At 48.0% G+C, this 15,600-nt stretch overlaps 5 protein-coding genes across 5 annotated transcripts; 3 read left to right on the top strand and 2 right to left on the bottom strand.

Annotated features, from left to right (window-relative positions):
* Window positions 1–380: 380 nt before the first annotated feature.
* On the bottom strand, window positions 381–793 carry M430DRAFT_35633 (hypothetical protein). The gene has a single exon (XM_024866778.1). The coding sequence runs from the start codon at window positions 784–786 to the stop codon at window positions 496–498; it is 291 nt and encodes a 96-aa protein (XP_024720582.1). The 5' UTR covers window positions 787–793; the 3' UTR covers window positions 381–495.
* A 560-nt stretch (window positions 794–1,353) lies between these two features.
* Window positions 1,354–5,609, top strand: M430DRAFT_141813 (hypothetical protein). The gene is made up of 2 exons (XM_024862730.1): window positions 1,354–1,846; window positions 1,896–5,609. Exons 1-2 carry the CDS (start codon window positions 1,361–1,363, stop codon window positions 5,130–5,132), a joined length of 3,723 nt encoding a protein of 1,240 aa, XP_024720581.1. The 5' UTR covers window positions 1,354–1,360; the 3' UTR covers window positions 5,133–5,609.
* Window positions 5,610–5,728: 119 nt separating this feature from the next.
* Window positions 5,729–6,822, top strand: M430DRAFT_51394 (hypothetical protein; the record flags this gene model as incomplete). The annotated part of the gene is made up of 3 exons (XM_024868219.1): window positions 5,729–5,754; window positions 6,088–6,411; window positions 6,480–6,822. The coding sequence occupies 3 exons, from the start codon at window positions 5,729–5,731 to the stop codon at window positions 6,820–6,822; spliced, it is 693 nt and encodes a 230-aa protein (XP_024720580.1).
* Window positions 6,823–7,604: 782 nt separating this feature from the next.
* On the top strand, window positions 7,605–8,902 carry M430DRAFT_141806 (hypothetical protein; the record flags this gene model as incomplete). Its single annotated transcript, XM_024862729.1, has 3 exons — window positions 7,605–7,748; window positions 7,818–7,926; window positions 7,989–8,902. 3 exons carry the CDS (start codon window positions 7,605–7,607, stop codon window positions 8,816–8,818), a joined length of 1,083 nt encoding a protein of 360 aa, XP_024720579.1. The 3' UTR covers window positions 8,819–8,902.
* A 1,137-nt stretch (window positions 8,903–10,039) lies between these two features.
* On the bottom strand, window positions 10,040–10,455 carry M430DRAFT_251969 (hypothetical protein). Its single transcript, XM_024865202.1, has one exon. It carries the CDS (start codon window positions 10,280–10,282, stop codon window positions 10,061–10,063), a length of 222 nt encoding a protein of 73 aa, XP_024720578.1. The 5' UTR covers window positions 10,283–10,455; the 3' UTR covers window positions 10,040–10,060.
* Between the last annotated feature and the right edge of the window lie 5,145 nt (window positions 10,456–15,600).

The raw sequence follows: 15,600 nt of genomic DNA, 5'->3' as shown, positions 1-15,600 counted from the left end.
GGAAAGAACCGCACAAAGCCGAGCTGCATTTCTGCACAGCAGCGAAAACTCACCAGAACAGCCTCAGCAGCCAGTCATACACCCGCTTGAAGAGGCCCGCCATGGTGGGTGGATGTTGAAAAGTGTCGGTCCTTGGGAATAATGTGGGTGGGATCTCTCTCTCTCTCGCAAGGACGATTGCCGGGCGAGTTGCGCAAGGTTGCGGGAAGACGAGACTGATACAGCGGGTGGCCGAGACCAGGTAATTTGGATCCGGATGCTCAGAGAGTGATGGGGGGGGGGGATGGTGGGGGTTACATGTGTTTATTGAGCAATTGTAGAACCAGATCGCTATTTGCGCAAATGATGTGACGGTGTAGCGATCGGATGAAGCAGCGCTTGTGGCAATCCCAGAGCGCAGGGCGAAGAAGCACGCACCGCGCACAGGCGTCTCGTCGCCACGGACACGACAAAGGGCAGAGGGAGGCTCTTGTTTTTCTACCGGTTCTATTTGTATTACCCTATTACTCTCTTGCTGGCCGCGACTTGCAGCGAGCGGTGGCGGGCTGGCGGGCTTGTCGGGGGGGAGCTCGAGGCGGGCCGTGGATCGAAGTCGAAGGCGAGGGCGAGGGCGGCAGCGCGACGGCGGAGATCTGGGGGGTTTGGAGGTGATGGATGTGCCGGCCGTGGGCAAGGTGCAGGAGGAGGTCGAACAGCGTTGTATTCGGGGATGGGCCTTTCTTGCAGAGGAGCAGATGAGGCGCGTCCGCATTCAAAGCCAAAGCCAAAGGGCCGTCCAAAGAGCATCCCCGCAACGCTGCACTCGCTAGGTCCCTTACGGGTCCTTGTTGGCGGGCCGGGACGGTATGCTCGGTATGGTGATATGATATGATATGATCTGATATGATATGTTTGACGCCTGCAGAATGCTGTTGTTGATGTGATGTGAGAAGAACAGCACGGCGAGAGGAGCATCAATCCACAGCTGCCTTACCTTGCCTCCGTTGCAATTGTATAATGAATTGTATAGGTAAGGTATTGTTCAACAATCACTTCAACGCTCTCGCGCAGCGGCAAGACGGAGCAGCCTGGGTCACGGGTCCCGACTAGCCACAGTGGGGCTGAGCTGCTGATTGCTGCCCGATAAGACCACGTGATCGCCGTCGTGCCGGGAAAATTTAATTTTCTTGTTTGCGCGCCGTGAGATATCTCCGTCTCTGTCCAAACACGCACATCTCTCAATGGAGCTTCGTAGCATGGTCTGAAGCATCAATAGAAACATCGTAAGCTTCAATCCCTCTCCCGTGTTCTCCCTTGTCAAATACCTACCAAATGGCCCCCCCCCAGACAAAGCTCTAACATCCCCCCCTCCAGCTCGACCATGGCTCCCTCCTACAAGGTCAAGACCCCCCCTCCAACCAGCACAAGCTGGAATCACGAGTTCGATACGCTTCGCAGGGAGGACCTCTTTCGACATCCACCCGAGGATCATACCGCATACCCCGCGCTCAAAGAAGCCGTCGCCCCCCATGTCGAATCTTTCAACGCCGTCTTCGAAGAGCACGGCTTAATAAACAAGGCTCTGAAAGATATTGGCACAATCTCCTTCCTCGATGGCGATGCGCGAGCCCCGACGGAGGGGAAGAATAAGTTGGATATCAGGATCAAGCAGGTCTATCTGGGGAAGTCGATGCTTCCCGACACAAACAAAAAAACCTTTAGAAATCGAGAGGTCCTGCCATCGGAATGCAGAGAGCGGCATGTCACCTACCGTGGGCTGCTGACTGCAAAGTTTGAATACAGAATCAATGATGGTGATCCATATGAGTTCACCCGAGACCTCGGAAAGTTCCCGCTCATGTTGATGGTTGGTACGGCCACCCGTATAGATATTTGGGATGCTAACAGCATGGAAGTCAAACAAATGCCACCTTGAGAAAGATTCGCCGGCACAGTTGGTACGGCACAAAGAAGAATCAGAGGAGCTGGGAGGTTACTTTATCGTGAACGGGATAGAGAAACTCATTCGACTCCTGATTGTCAATCGAAGAAATTTCCCGATGGCGATTGTACGGTCTTCTTTCCTGAATCGAGGGACGGGTTATACGAAATATGGAGTTCTCATACGATCAGTGCGACCCGACCAGACTTCCCACACAAACGTTCTGCACTACATTAACGACGGAAGCATGACGGTGCAAGTAGCATGGCGAAAGAGGATATACCTTGTACCCGTCGTCATGATCATGAAGGCATTGGTGGAAACGAACGACCGTGAAATATACGAGGGCCTCGCTGGCCTTGCAGGCACCAAAAGTGGTGAGAATTCGTACTTGTCCGAGCGGGTAGAATTACTGTTGCGGAAATACAAGGAGGTGCACGGGCTCTATTCGAAAAGCCAGAATCGATCGTACTTGGGAGAGAAGTTCCGTTACGTGCTGAACTTACCTGATACCATGTCAGATTACGAGGCTGGAACCGTATTCCTTCGAAAGATGGTGCTCGTGCATCTTGGGAATGTCAATGTAACCGAAGCTCAGGACAAGGATAAGTTCAATATGCTTCTGTTCATGATCAAAAAGTTATATGCTCTTGTTTCAGGGGAATGCGCAGCGGACAACCCAGATGCAGCCTCGAATCAGGAGATCCTGCTGGGTGGGTTCTTATACGGTATGCTGGTGAAGGAGCGGCTCGAAGACTACGTCGGGGTTCAATTGCGGAAAGCGGTGCGCCAGTGGGTGATGAAGAGCCCGGAGAATAAATTTACGTCTCCCGAGTTTTCAAGGGAGTTTCCCACAAAGATCTGCCTCAGGACGAACGCCAATTTGGGGGGTGCTCTAGAATATTTCATGTCGACTGGGAATCTTGTCAGCCCATCCGGGTTGGATCTACAGCAGACGTCTGGCTTCACAGTCGTCGCCGAGAAAATCAACTTCCTTCGATTCCTCGCCCATTTCCGAATGGTTCACAGAGGTAGCTTCTTTGCCCAGATGAAGACTACAACTGTCCGAAAGCTGCTCCCAGAGAGCTGGGGATTCCTCTGTCCTGTTCATACTCCCGATGGAGGTCCCTGTGGTCTTCTCAACCATCTGGCCCACAAATGCAAAGTCCTCACCCACAGTGTGGATGTATCAGCAATCCCGGAGTTAGTCGCTGGTATGGGTGTGGCCAAACACGGCTCTGGTTCCATCAACGAAAGTGTCGTCGTGCAGCTGGACGGTAGAGTCCTAGGATGGTGTACGCCGAAGCAGGCCCAGAGAATTGCGGATACGCTACGATACTGGAAAGTCGAGGGATCACATAAAGTACCCAAGGAGCTTGAAATTGGGCACTTCCCGATTTCACGCGGGGGACAATTTCCTGGTATCTACATGGCTTCAACCCCAGCCCGTATGATCCGACCGGTCAAGTATTTACCTCTGGGCATGGAGGACTTCGTTGGACCCCTCGAGCAACCTTACATGTCCATTGCTGTCACCGAACCTGAGATTGTTTCCGGCGAGTCTACCCATGTTGAATTCGATCCTACAAACATCTTATCTATTCTCGCAAATATGACCCCCTTCTCCGATTTCAACCAGTCTCCTCGAAACATGTATCAATGTCAGATGGGAAAGCAATCGATGGGAACTCCAGGCACGGCGCTTAGCTACCGGACAGACAACAAGGCATATCGACTTCAAACTGGGCAAACACCTATCGCGAGAGCAGCTCTGCACAATACCTATGGTTTCGACAACTTCCCCAACGGCACGAACGCTGTTGTTGCGGTCATTTCTTACACCAGCTACGATATGGACGACGCCATGATAATCAATAAGACTTCCCACGAGCGCGGGTTCGGTAACGGATGCATCACCAAAGTCAAGGTCTACGATCTGGCGGAAGGTCATAAGAAGTCTGGGCAGCAAGCCCTATCGAACAAGAATGTCAGGAAGCTTTTCGGCTTTGCTCCCGGGGGGCTAGTCAAGGCTGCGTGGAAGAAAGACATCGACCAGGACGGCTTGCCCTTCATTGGACGAAGGGTCCAAGAGGGAGATATAATCTGTGCGTGGCATACTGTCCGCCCGGATTACACTGGTACCAAGCTTGTGAACAGGGATGGGGAGACACACTTCTACAAGTATAAGGATAAGGAGCCTGCCTATATCGAGGAAGTGCGCATCATTGGCAGCGACCACGGAACTGCGCCAATGCAGGCCATTTCAGTCAAATTCCGCGTCGCTCGACGTCCAGTCATCGGGGATAAATTCTCTTCTCGGCACGGGCAGAAGGGTGTCTTGTCTCAACTGTGGCCCTCTGAAAACATGCCCTTCTCGGAGTCGGGAATCCAGCCCGATGTCATCATCAACCCGCACGCCTTCCCGTCCCGAATGACCATTGGTATGTTCGTCGAATCGCTCGCCGGCAAGGCTGGCGCGCTGCACGGGCTCGCTCAGGACAGCACGCCCTTCAAGTTCGACGAGGAGCACACCGCTGGCGATTACTTTGGGGAACAACTCAAGAATGCTGGGTACAATTACCACGGTAATGAGCCGATGTATTCCGGGATCACTGGCGAGGAGTTATTCGCGGACATCTTCATCGGGGTCGTGTACTACCAACGGTTGCGGCACATGGTGAATGATAAGTTCCAAGTGCGGACGACGGGACCCATCAGTAACCTGACGGGCCAGCCCGTCCAGGGACGGAAGAGGGGAGGTGGTATCCGTGTGGGAGAGATGGAGCGAGACTCGCTGCTGGCGCACGGGACGGCCTTCCTCCTCCAAGACCGGCTGTTCAACTGTTCCGACTACAAGAAGACGTGGATCTGCAAGGATTGCGGTAGCTTCCTGTCGATCCAGCCGACGGTGGCCGCCTTCGCGTCGCGGCGGAAGGGGTCAGGAATCGTGCGCTGCCGCCGCTGCGCGCACCGGCCGGGAGAGTGGACGGGGGATGAGCCGGAGTTCGCGGACCAGTGCCAGGTCTGGGAGGATGCTCAGGGGAACCAATACATTGGGGGGGAGAACACGACGGTTGTGGCGGTGCCCAGCGTGCTGAAGTACCTGGATGCCGAGCTGGCGGCCATGGGGATCCGGTTGAAGTACAATGTGAGCCGCGTGGGCGAGCCGGTGGTGGTGAAGGGGAAGAAGGGATGGCAACGGCGCATGTAGGATTAGCGGGTACGGTAGGAAAATCTAGATTATGGGAAATGGATCAAGCTTGACACGAGCCATGTGAAGCACAGTGTGGTGGTGAGAATGCACGGGGGAATTGAATCGACGAGGTGAGTTGCGGGAAAAGGGGTTGAGGAAAAAGGGGGTGTGGAAAGGGGGGCGAGGAAAAGGAGCAGGAGCCGAGGGAAAGGAGAACTGCGAAAAGGGAGACGAGGTAGGGTGTTCGTTGCCTGACGCGGCCTCAGGTATCTTCCCGCCGCCACCGATGACTCTCTTACGTAAGAAGCCGTCACGGGAAGATGGGTGCCTGACTCCTCAGGCACACACCCCACTTCGCGCGGGCTTAGCGCGGATGGTGTGATTGTGCATGTGCATTGATAGGATTTGTGCAGCGGATGATGTGAAGAATGGCTCAGAGCAGCTCATGCCTTAGCGGAATTCCCCATTTAACCATAAGAAGACCTTTTTCGGCGCCATTTTCTCTCGAGTCAAAAACACCATCAACACCACACATCTGAACACTTCGTGCACTCCATCACTCCATCAACTCTCATCTCCCGTCCCTATATCACTCCTCCAGATCCAGATTCACCATGGCAACTGAAGAGAGAGCTGTTCCGTAAGTCGCCCCGTCCAAAAAACTGGAAAAAATTACCCCTCCATCGTGCTATTTCACCCCTCTTTGCGACGTCGGGATCAAGGGATCTTGCGAATAGCATCAGATATTCCGTCTCTTCTGCTGCATCAACTTCATCCAAGATACCACCAGACGGGACATCTCTTGTATTGTCTCTGTGTTCTGCGCAAACGATGCTTCTCTCTTCTCTTCCTTTGCCCCGCTCCGCCCCTCTCCGCTCTCCTCTCCTTTCTCCTCTCCTTTCTTCTCCTCCCCTCTCCTCCCATCTCCTCTCCCACCCCAAGACTTGGCCACTGACCACTTCCTCCTCTCCAGCCTCCGCTTGGGTTCCATCGCCCCCAACTTCCAGGCCGACACCACCAACGGCCCCATCGACTTCCACGAATTCATCGGCGACAACTGGGTCGTCCTCTTCTCCCACCCCGAGGACTACACCCCCGTCTGCACCACCGAGCTCGGCGCCTTCGCCAAGCTGGAGCCCGAGTTCACCAAGCGCGGCGTCAAGTTGATCGGTCTCTCCGCCAACACCGTCGAGTCTCACGGAGGATGGATCAAGGACATCGACGACATCACCGGCAGCAAGCTGACCTTCCCCATCATCGGTGACAAGAACCGCCACGTTGCCTACCTCTACGACATGTGAGTGCTTCCTCGGCTTCTCATATCTCCTCCCCACCCCCCCCCCAGACTGACCCCCCACCGCCTAGGCTGGACCACCAGGACACCACCAACGTCGACTCCAAGGGCATTGCGTTCACCATCCGCTCCGTCTTCATCATTGACCCCAAGAAGACCATCCGTCTGATCCTGTCCTACCCCGCCTCCACCGGCCGCAACACCGCCGAGGTCCTCCGTGTCGTTGACTCTCTCCAGACCGGTGACAAGCACCGTGTCACCACCCCCATCAACTGGGTTCCCGGTGACGATGTCATCGTCCACCCCAGCGTCAAGAACGAGGAGGCCAAGACCCTGTTCCCCAACTTCCGCATCGTCCGACCATACCTCCGATTCACCCCTCTGCCCAAGGAGGAGACCTCCGCCGCCGTCTAAATGTGCAGGGCGAGGAGAGAAGGATATACGCGATGATATGAGGCTTCTTATGATAATGGGAGGGAGTTAGTGCAGTTCAACAGCATACAACCCCGAGGTATCGTGATACCGGGAGCAAGCGCTTTTTTTATGGACGATATGGGCAAGCAGTAAAGAAAATACCACTCCACTTGTTTCTTTGCAACGTGGCTCGATGCGTGAATAGTGACTCCAAAACGATATGTGCAGCGAGTATATCTTTCGATTCGTGATGCCAGTGAAAAAAAGTCCTCGGCTCCCCCTCGTCACCCCTTCCCCCTTTCAAGGGTCTCCATGGATCCACCCCAAAGCTTAATGTCTTAAGAATTCTCCGTAGGACCAGAAGAGCCAGTTGAGCCGCACAACCCTCCGCAAGGAACAAGACACGGGCGATGTGGTATATGATTGGGCCATGGCTTCCTGGATAATCGAGCCTCTGTTAAAGACTTTGCCGCGACGGCCTCTGGCCAATGGACGGGCGACGGGTCCACTGGGATCTTCTGTCGGCAACGTCGACCGGCCTTGCCGCCTTGCTCTCTTCATCCCGTGTACGGGTAATAATGGGGTCAATCGGCTCATATAAATACGATAATAGGGCCCCGTCCAGCACGACGATGGAGAAGAAGAAGAAGACATATCGATATCGAGTCTCAATTGCTTGACATCCTCCCAATTGGTCGACTTTTCATCCTTGTATATATAATCCATCCGGGATCCCTCCCTTGCCGTACCAGACCCCCGAGACATCTCCCCCGCAAAGCAAGATGCTGCACCACTTGATGGTGGGCACCTGGACCCCTCCTGGGGCCATCTTCACCTTTGAGTTTGACGATGTAGCTTTGACGCTGAAGATGATCAAGAGGACCGCCATTCCTGAAGATCAGCCTATCTCGTGGATGACCTTCGACGTGAGTTTCTCAGCCCTCTCCTCCCGTCCTTTGTTCAAGGAGCCTGGACTCACATCCCCCGGCCTTTAGCATGCGAAGAAGACCATCTATGGTGCATCGATGAAGAAATGGGCCAGTTATGCCGTCAAGAGCCCTACAGAAATTATTCACCAGGCCTCTCATCCCATGTCACATGACCGTAAACCTCTCTCCCTCCCCCCCTTTTTTTTTATATGCCCCCTCTTCTAACAGAGCGACCAGCCAGAGCCGCGAGTCTCGACACCAACACGCGCGCCATCTTCGTGCTGGCCGCGAAGCAGGCGCCGTTCAACGTGTATGGCAATCCCTTCTACGACCACGCCGGGTTCGGGAACGTGTTCTCGGTCGACTCGGAGGGCGCGCTGGTGAAGAACATCCAGAACTACGAGTACAGCCCGGAGACGGGCATCCACGGCATGGTGTTCGATCCCACCGAGACGTACCTGTACTCGGCGGACCTGCGCGGGAACAGCATCTGGACGCACAAGAAGGACAAGGAGACGGGCCAGCTGACGCTCGTCAACCGTCTGCGCGCCCCAGCGCCGGGCGACCACCCGCGCTGGGTCGCGCTGCATCCCAGCGGGAAGTACCTGTATGTGTTGATGGAGGCCGGGAACCGACTCGCCGTCTACGTGATCGACGAGCAATCGCACATCCCGACCTTCACGCAGCTGACGTACCCGCTGATCCCGCCGGGGATCCCGAACCCCAAGATGTACCGGTCGGACGTGTGCACGCTCTCGCACAGCGGCCGGTACCTGTACGCGACGTCGCGGGCCAACGCGGCGCACCTGACGGGCTACATCGCGGCCTTCAAGCTGGGCCCCGCGGGCAACGTGGAGCGCCAGATCTGCCTGAACCCGACACCGACGAGCGGAGGGCATTCCAACGCCGTCAGCCCGTGCGACTGGAGCGATGAGTGGGTGGCGCTGACGGACGACCAGGAGGGCTGGCTGGAGATCTACCGCTGGAACGAGGAGTTCTTGGGGAGGGTGGCGCATTGCGATGTGAAGGAGCCCGGGTTTGGGATGAATGCTATCTGGTATGATTAAAGGGCTTTGAATGCTGTTATTGCACAGAACCCGGAAACTTTCCTATCTTGTCCATGACTGACTAGATAATGTAAACTACTTGCTATTGTTCCTTTTGAGGACTGTGATCTGTACAGTATGTCGGTATTAGCCAAGCTAAGTATTACATATACATATATATATGCATTCCCTATCCTTCCACACTTCTTCGCTCTTTCGAAACCTAAAGTCCTAATAGCTTTAACTAAAATCTAAGAAGAATCCTAATATCAAGAATAAATAGGATGTAATTTAGTATTCATGAACCAGTAAAGTCGCTTTAAATTAAAGTTCAGGAGAAACAATTTCGTGGAAAAGAGAGTCTTAACCATTCGAGGATTTCCGGGGAAAAAAAGAAAAAAAGGGGGAGGGGAAGGAAATCGCCTATTCTGGGAAAAGAAACAAAACCTCTCCCCATCCCTCCCTCACTCACCCTACTAACCACCACCAACCCATCATCAACAAACACCGTCATGTATCCCTTCAACGCCGAAAAAACCGTCGAACTCTTCTTCGAGCTCTACGCCGTTCTCGTAAACGGTAAACCTAGCCTACATTCCCCTCGACGCCCTCTTATTCCTACTACACTAACTCCCCCCTTGCGATGTCGCTCGTTGGGGTCCAACTATGGACCCGGTCGTCTTAGATCTCGTTAAGAATCTACTGTACTTGAAAGGGAGACGTGGATTTACGATTGCGCCTGGGACGGTGAGTAAGGATCTGAGTAGGGATTTGGGCTATGCGCAGCATCCGATGGAGTGGGCGGACGGAGAGTATGAGTATGTGGAGAGATGGAGTTGGTGTTTGACGGATAGGGGTCTGGGTGGTTGATTTTGGATACTAGGAAAGGTTCGTTAGTGCTGTGATTGCTATCCTATTTCTCCCTCAGTCGTCGTCTGTCTTATTTGCGACCACTTTCTTTTTTGGGGGGGTTCATATGCATAGAGGTTTAAGTGGGATATGAACATTTTCTTCTCAAGATACAACGGGGTTACAATGCTCAAGTCAAGCATTGTTTTCTGTTGTTCGAGCATTTCTGGATGATGCTGTCTATTAAGCCCGAGTAAGCACGATGTTTACAGCTTCATATATAAATTGGCTTTATATCTAGGGGCCTCGTTATTTCCAGGAGCTTCTTTTTTTCTTCATCAGAACACAGCTCTTCGGCTGATGACATTTAACCCTGTTCCTTCATTTGGGAGAGCAAGCAATTATAACTCTTTCCTAGGCACCATCACAAAAGTTGACTGGGATAACGAAAATGGCAGACCAGAAAACACTCCTGAGTACTACTATAACTACCAAGAAGCCGTACCTATCGAAGACGTGCTCGAACCATAGGTCAAGCGCTTTGCTGACTTGGAATGGATCCCTTGGAACGGGCCTGCGAGTGAGACTGGTGAGATCCTGAGGGCTGATCTGAACACGGAAGAGGATCGAGTTCATGGGAGTTGGCCCTGTTTTTCCCTTCTCTGGTCTTGCTTGTGATTTGTTTTCTGGATAGCGCTGATCTCGACATTTAGTATTAAGTTATGAAAGAAATGTACCAAAGTCATGGGTGGCCACAAAACTTCCGGACTGATGAGTTCACGGCGGCAAGGGATGCTTATATTCAACGGGTTAAGGAGTCAAATTGGTTGAGAGGAGACGCGAGAATGAGGCAACAACTGCACGGGGAGCTGTGAACAAGTAAGGAGTGTTATTTCTCTGCGACGGTGTATAAAAGCTTGTATCTGATGCAAGGTAATGACAATTTTATACATAATTTGTAAATCTCCACTGCGCCGCCGGCAAGGACTTTATCTATAGGGTCTCGGTTTCAGCATTGTCATTTTCAACAGTCAAGGAAATATCATATATATCGAGGGCAGTGAGATACTTCTTACGACTTAATGACATCCTGAGAAGTGAAGTCGCCTCAAAAATTTGAGATAGGGAAGCTTTTGGAATAAAGTCTGACTTACGAATGACGATGCCACCTAATATTGGGTCCTCGCTGTCGCAAAAGGTTTGGGAAATGGGTGCTGCCCACACGCTCTGACAGCACAAGACTGCGTATGCACCGCTCTTACACGCCTATCGATCATCGATGTATTAGTAGCTTTCAATCTTGCAGGAGACGAGAGCTATTAAGACATGACTCTGAAGCTTCCCCAAGAAGGGACATGCGAGGTCCGAATTCCTTCCTCACAAAGGTCTATTTCTGGGAAGTCGCGCCAGGTCACGCTGACTAGGTAATTCTCGATTCTTTCAAAAAGGTAAATTCAGACGAGAAGTATATACATACCACCGCTTCGCCGTCCGGTTGGGAGTTGTATGCTAATGCAAGGTATCATGCTGGGCACAGAACGTCACACTCTTTTGGAGTTCCGTACCACTACAATATTCCCAAGTTAGCATTCCTCTTCTATGTGATCAAGAGCATACTGTGCCAGTGTGTATGTGGATCTCGCTGGTCTCTGTACTAGAAATGTAAAAGAAGAGAGCCTTTGATCCGAGAGAATGACTTACTTTGCAACCAGTCGTTTGGGCATTTGCTGCCATACAGAAAGCGCGCGTCGTTCCACCATAGCCGCAGGTTAACCCATTGTCTGCTATAAGGTCTACATCTGCTTCCATGATCTGTACACAAAGTAAAGTTAGCAGAGTACACGGTATTGAGTACAATCAAAGACCAGGAGAAAGTGCGGGAGTGAGAAGGCTCTACTTACTCTTCCAGAGGCGTAGGCTAAAGTCCTAACAGCTTTAACTAGGATTTAGAAAGAATCCTAATATCAAGGAGAAATAGGATATTATTTAATAGTCATGAACCAGTGAAGTCGCTTTAGAGTTCCGGAGAAACAATAGGGCGAGGAGAAGGAAATCGACTATCTGGGAAAGATACAAAACCTCCCCCCTCACTCACTTTCCGGTTAGTATGATTATTGATTACCGTTATTCTGCAGGCCCGGATTTGAGGAAAGCTATGTATGTGTGTAAGCTGCCTCTTCACCAGCCGTTTAGGTCTCAATTATATCATTCATTACTTTAGGTAATAGATACCACCCCCTATTCCTAACCGAAGTAGCAACAGAATTCATTACACCGGATCAACTACCCATTCCATGACCAAGATGGTGTTTGTTTCCCTTCTAAAATCTAGAAAGGGACAGGTTGGTTCGACACTGTTTCTTTCTATAGGTAGTTCTTTCTTTTATGATGCTGCCCATTTTGAGCAACTTCACTATTATTATGTCTTCTAAGCTGGTATGGGTAAGCTAGCTGCTGCTTTGTTTGCTCCCACTATTTTCGACCGGTGACTTTTGATTGATTTGGAGACCGAGACCTACAGGGCATTCAGTACCTAGATGTTCTAAAATCGTAGTGGCTAAAACCTTATGCGAGTCTAAAGGTCTGTATAAGACTGTCTACACAGATACCTTCTCCCTAACTTTGTCCCTAAACAAGAAAGCTAAAACCGTTATCTTTGCCTTGTTAAATTCAAAAGAGTTCTTTTTACGTAGTTAATTTAGGGCAGCGTCTCTATACTTTGTAGTGTCAAAAACAACGGCTAGGAAAGAGTCCGCTAATCTTATGATCTGTGTTATAGTTCCCTTTTTTACTATAGCGTCGACATAGATCCTTAGTTCCCTAATTACTTTTGAACGGTAGCTTCTTATAGACTTTAGGACGGACAGCCACAGGGAGCGGTTATCCTCGGTTAACTCCTTCTTGTCCAGCTCTGAAAGTCTGGCTTTTGCCGGATTAAACGAAGCAGTGGTGGGTTCTGGAGGAGACGGGGTATGAGCAGGTGGTGTTTCGATCGTAGTGGTGTCCTGCGGCTTAGTTAGCAGGTAGAACTTTAGATCGGCACCGTATTTGTCTTACTCTGGTCTTGCGTCTTTTCTTGCTTTCACTTAGGCTGCGCAGAAACCCATGGGTCCCCACTAAATGGGTTGGGTACCCACCCTATAGGGTGGGTTATAGTGAATAGGACCTAACCCATAGGTCCCTAAATAAATCTACGACCTAACCTATAGGGTAGACCCAACCTATAGGTACAGTATATCCTAAGGCACTAAGGCACCTTTACACTTACGCGATACCTAAGGTTATAATCATTAATTAGTATAAGGATTAGTATAAAGATTAGTATAAAGATTAGTATAAAGATTAGTATAAAGATTAGTATAAAGATTAGTATAAAGATTACTTAGATTAGTATAAAGATTAGTATAAAGATTAGTATAGTCATCCTAAGTTTAAACGATTATAAAATAAATAAATCAAAATAGTTTTATATATATTTATTTTAGTACTTAGGCTCTACTATCCTTAAGTCCTTGCCTGCTTTGTTACGCGATCTAAAATAGATCTTCTATCCTGTAATTCCCGTACCTGTTTCCTTAGCGTATTAATACCCTTAGGAGTCTCTAGCTTAGATCCTAGAGACAGAGTTAGTAAAACCGACTCTACGCTATTACGATCTCTATTAACTACTAGCTTAAGAATGTCCTTATCCTTAAGGTCTTCTAGTAGATCGTAGATTAACAGATCTTATACGGTATTCCTCTTCTTACGCTCTACTATTTGTGTACTACGTATTTTACGTATAGACATAGAGAGTACCTAGGTATTATCTTAAGCTATAGAACGAGCCTATAAGAGCCTCTTATGTGTAATAGTATTAAGGCGTCTCTATGTCTATAGTGTTTACGCTTAATAGCCTGGCCGGTTTAGTTCTCCCTCCTTATTACTAATATAGTAATCTACTACCTACGTGTCGACTTCCTTTAGACGTAAGTTAACAGATGTTTCCCGCTCCTTTAGCTTAGCTTCTATCTCTTCTTTAGTTATACTATTAACATTAATAGTATCGGAAAGTATCCTTCTAAGCTCGTTACCCTACTCCTCTTAAAGTTAAGAGAAAAAAACCAACATAAGGGCATAGATAGCTAGAGGTTTAAGTTAGCTATAACAATAGCTACATATATTACGTAAAAAATTAAAGAGGCGCTTAATACTAACGCCTATAAGAGGAATATAGAGCAAGTCTCTAGCTATCGCTATAAGGCTAGGGAGACGAGTCTCGAGCTACTACTAAACTAAGAGGGGTATACAGTTATTAGGTTCTAGTTTTAAGTTAACGATTAGTATAAAGATTAGTATAAAATAACTTACTTATCCTAAGCTATATATCTACCTCGTTATCCGCTATATCTATACTTAACGATCGATCTTAATCTAATACTAATACTATAGTATCTATGTTTACCTCTTAGAGTATTTAAAGACGATCAGAATTTCTTGTACGATTACGATAGTTCTTTTAGTATAGTTTATAAAACTACTCCTTAAACTCTAATCACTAATCCTTTACTTTAAAATTAAGCTAATAATAGTTAGGATTAAAAGTCTCTAATTTTAACCTTAGGTTTAAGATTATACTTATCGTATAAATACTACTAAGATCTGTATATATCTTGTTATAGTATTAGTTAAGTTTAGCCTTAGTAGCGTTAATACCTTAGATAAGAATACGAACCTATAGTTTTTAATTAACTTTCGCCTTTAGTCGATAGTAGGATTTAGTTAGGCGTTTAAACAACTTGTTATAGATCTATAGAGTATATAGTAAGGTAATACTCTTTGTCTTACTAATAGTAGTCGTAAAAAAATTAAATAGGTAAAGAAGATTAATTAAATATCTGATTTAATCCTACTTAACGCTTAAGATCTAAAACAGGTATACTACTATATAATCTTTACAAAATTTGTTAATAGCGTTCTAAAGTCTTATTACCTAAATTAACATTAAAACAGTAGAGTCCTATCAAGTAGCTACGTCTATAATTAATTAAAGAGGACGTGTTAGATCATTACGAGCTAGCCTGTTTTAAATCTGTTTAAAATGTTCCTGTCTTTACTTACTCGAGTTAACTAGTACTACAAGCTTCTAAATCTATATCTAATTAGTATAAAGATTAGTATAAAAATTATAACTAATCTATACCTTTACTAGTATATATAGTATGCCCTAGTTACCTACCTGTCGTATCCTTTTAAGCTCGTCTATCTCTTACTTATTCCTTTAATCCTAAATAAATGTTTTATTTGTTAGTTATAGTCGAATTGTGCCTAAGAGCGCTTTTATAGTAAGCTAAAGAACATGTAATAGACAAGGAATATATTAGATTTACCTATTAAGAAAACGACTGTTCTTTAGTACGTCTTTAAGATACGAATTAATTTTATCTACTATCGTATAGTTATTACTAGTATTGTTAGTTGTAATTAATATTACTTGACTAGTTAGGTTAAGATTTGTTAGTAAATCATTAACAACTGTTACTAGGGCCTGTCTTAAATAAACATTACATAGGTTTTTAAACCTAATCAACTCCTCCTAAAGCACCTAGTCTTTATTAATGTAATATGCTATAACGCCTATAAACAAAAGGCGCGTAGGTGTTAGGTACGCTAACACGTAAGACTATAATAGCTTAGAAATTAAGTACAGGGTAACTATGTACTACGGCCGAGGTAATAGTAGGTATTAAAGAGTATAAGAATAGAGGGTAGAAAGGGGAAAGAAAGGGGGTTTAGAGATTAGTCTATAGTTAAAGTAGCGATATACCTTCGAATATACTACGACTATCTATCGACTCTTACCTCTTTTACTTTATAGAAATATACCTAACATTCTAATCTCTTGCCCTTACTAAAAGGTTATAGACTATTAGAGTAAGAAGCGATAACGTAGACATAACGAATAAACCTTAACA

Source organism: Amorphotheca resinae, assembly GCF_003019875.1.
Source record: "Amorphotheca resinae ATCC 22711 unplaced genomic scaffold M430scaffold_7, whole genome shotgun sequence".
In the NCBI taxonomy this organism is placed as follows: Eukaryota; Fungi; Ascomycota; class Leotiomycetes; order Helotiales; family Amorphothecaceae; genus Amorphotheca; species Amorphotheca resinae.
This window is presented reverse-complemented; position numbering and strand designations above follow the sequence as displayed.

Coding starts and splice junctions, on each gene's coding strand:
- M430DRAFT_141813 (XM_024862730.1), top strand. CDS start 1,361: ATGGCTCCCTCCTACAAGGTCAAGACCCCCCCTCCAACCAGCACAAGC. Junction 1,847..1,895: donor AGTTCCCGCTCATGTTGATG/GTTGGTACGGCC, acceptor ACAGCATGGAAG/TCAAACAAATGCCACCTTGA.
- M430DRAFT_251969 (XM_024865202.1), bottom strand. CDS start 10,282: ATGAACTCGATCCTCTTCCGTGTTCAGATCAGCCCTCAGGATCTCACC.
- M430DRAFT_35633 (XM_024866778.1), bottom strand. CDS start 786: ATGCTCTTTGGACGGCCCTTTGGCTTTGGCTTTGAATGCGGACGCGCC.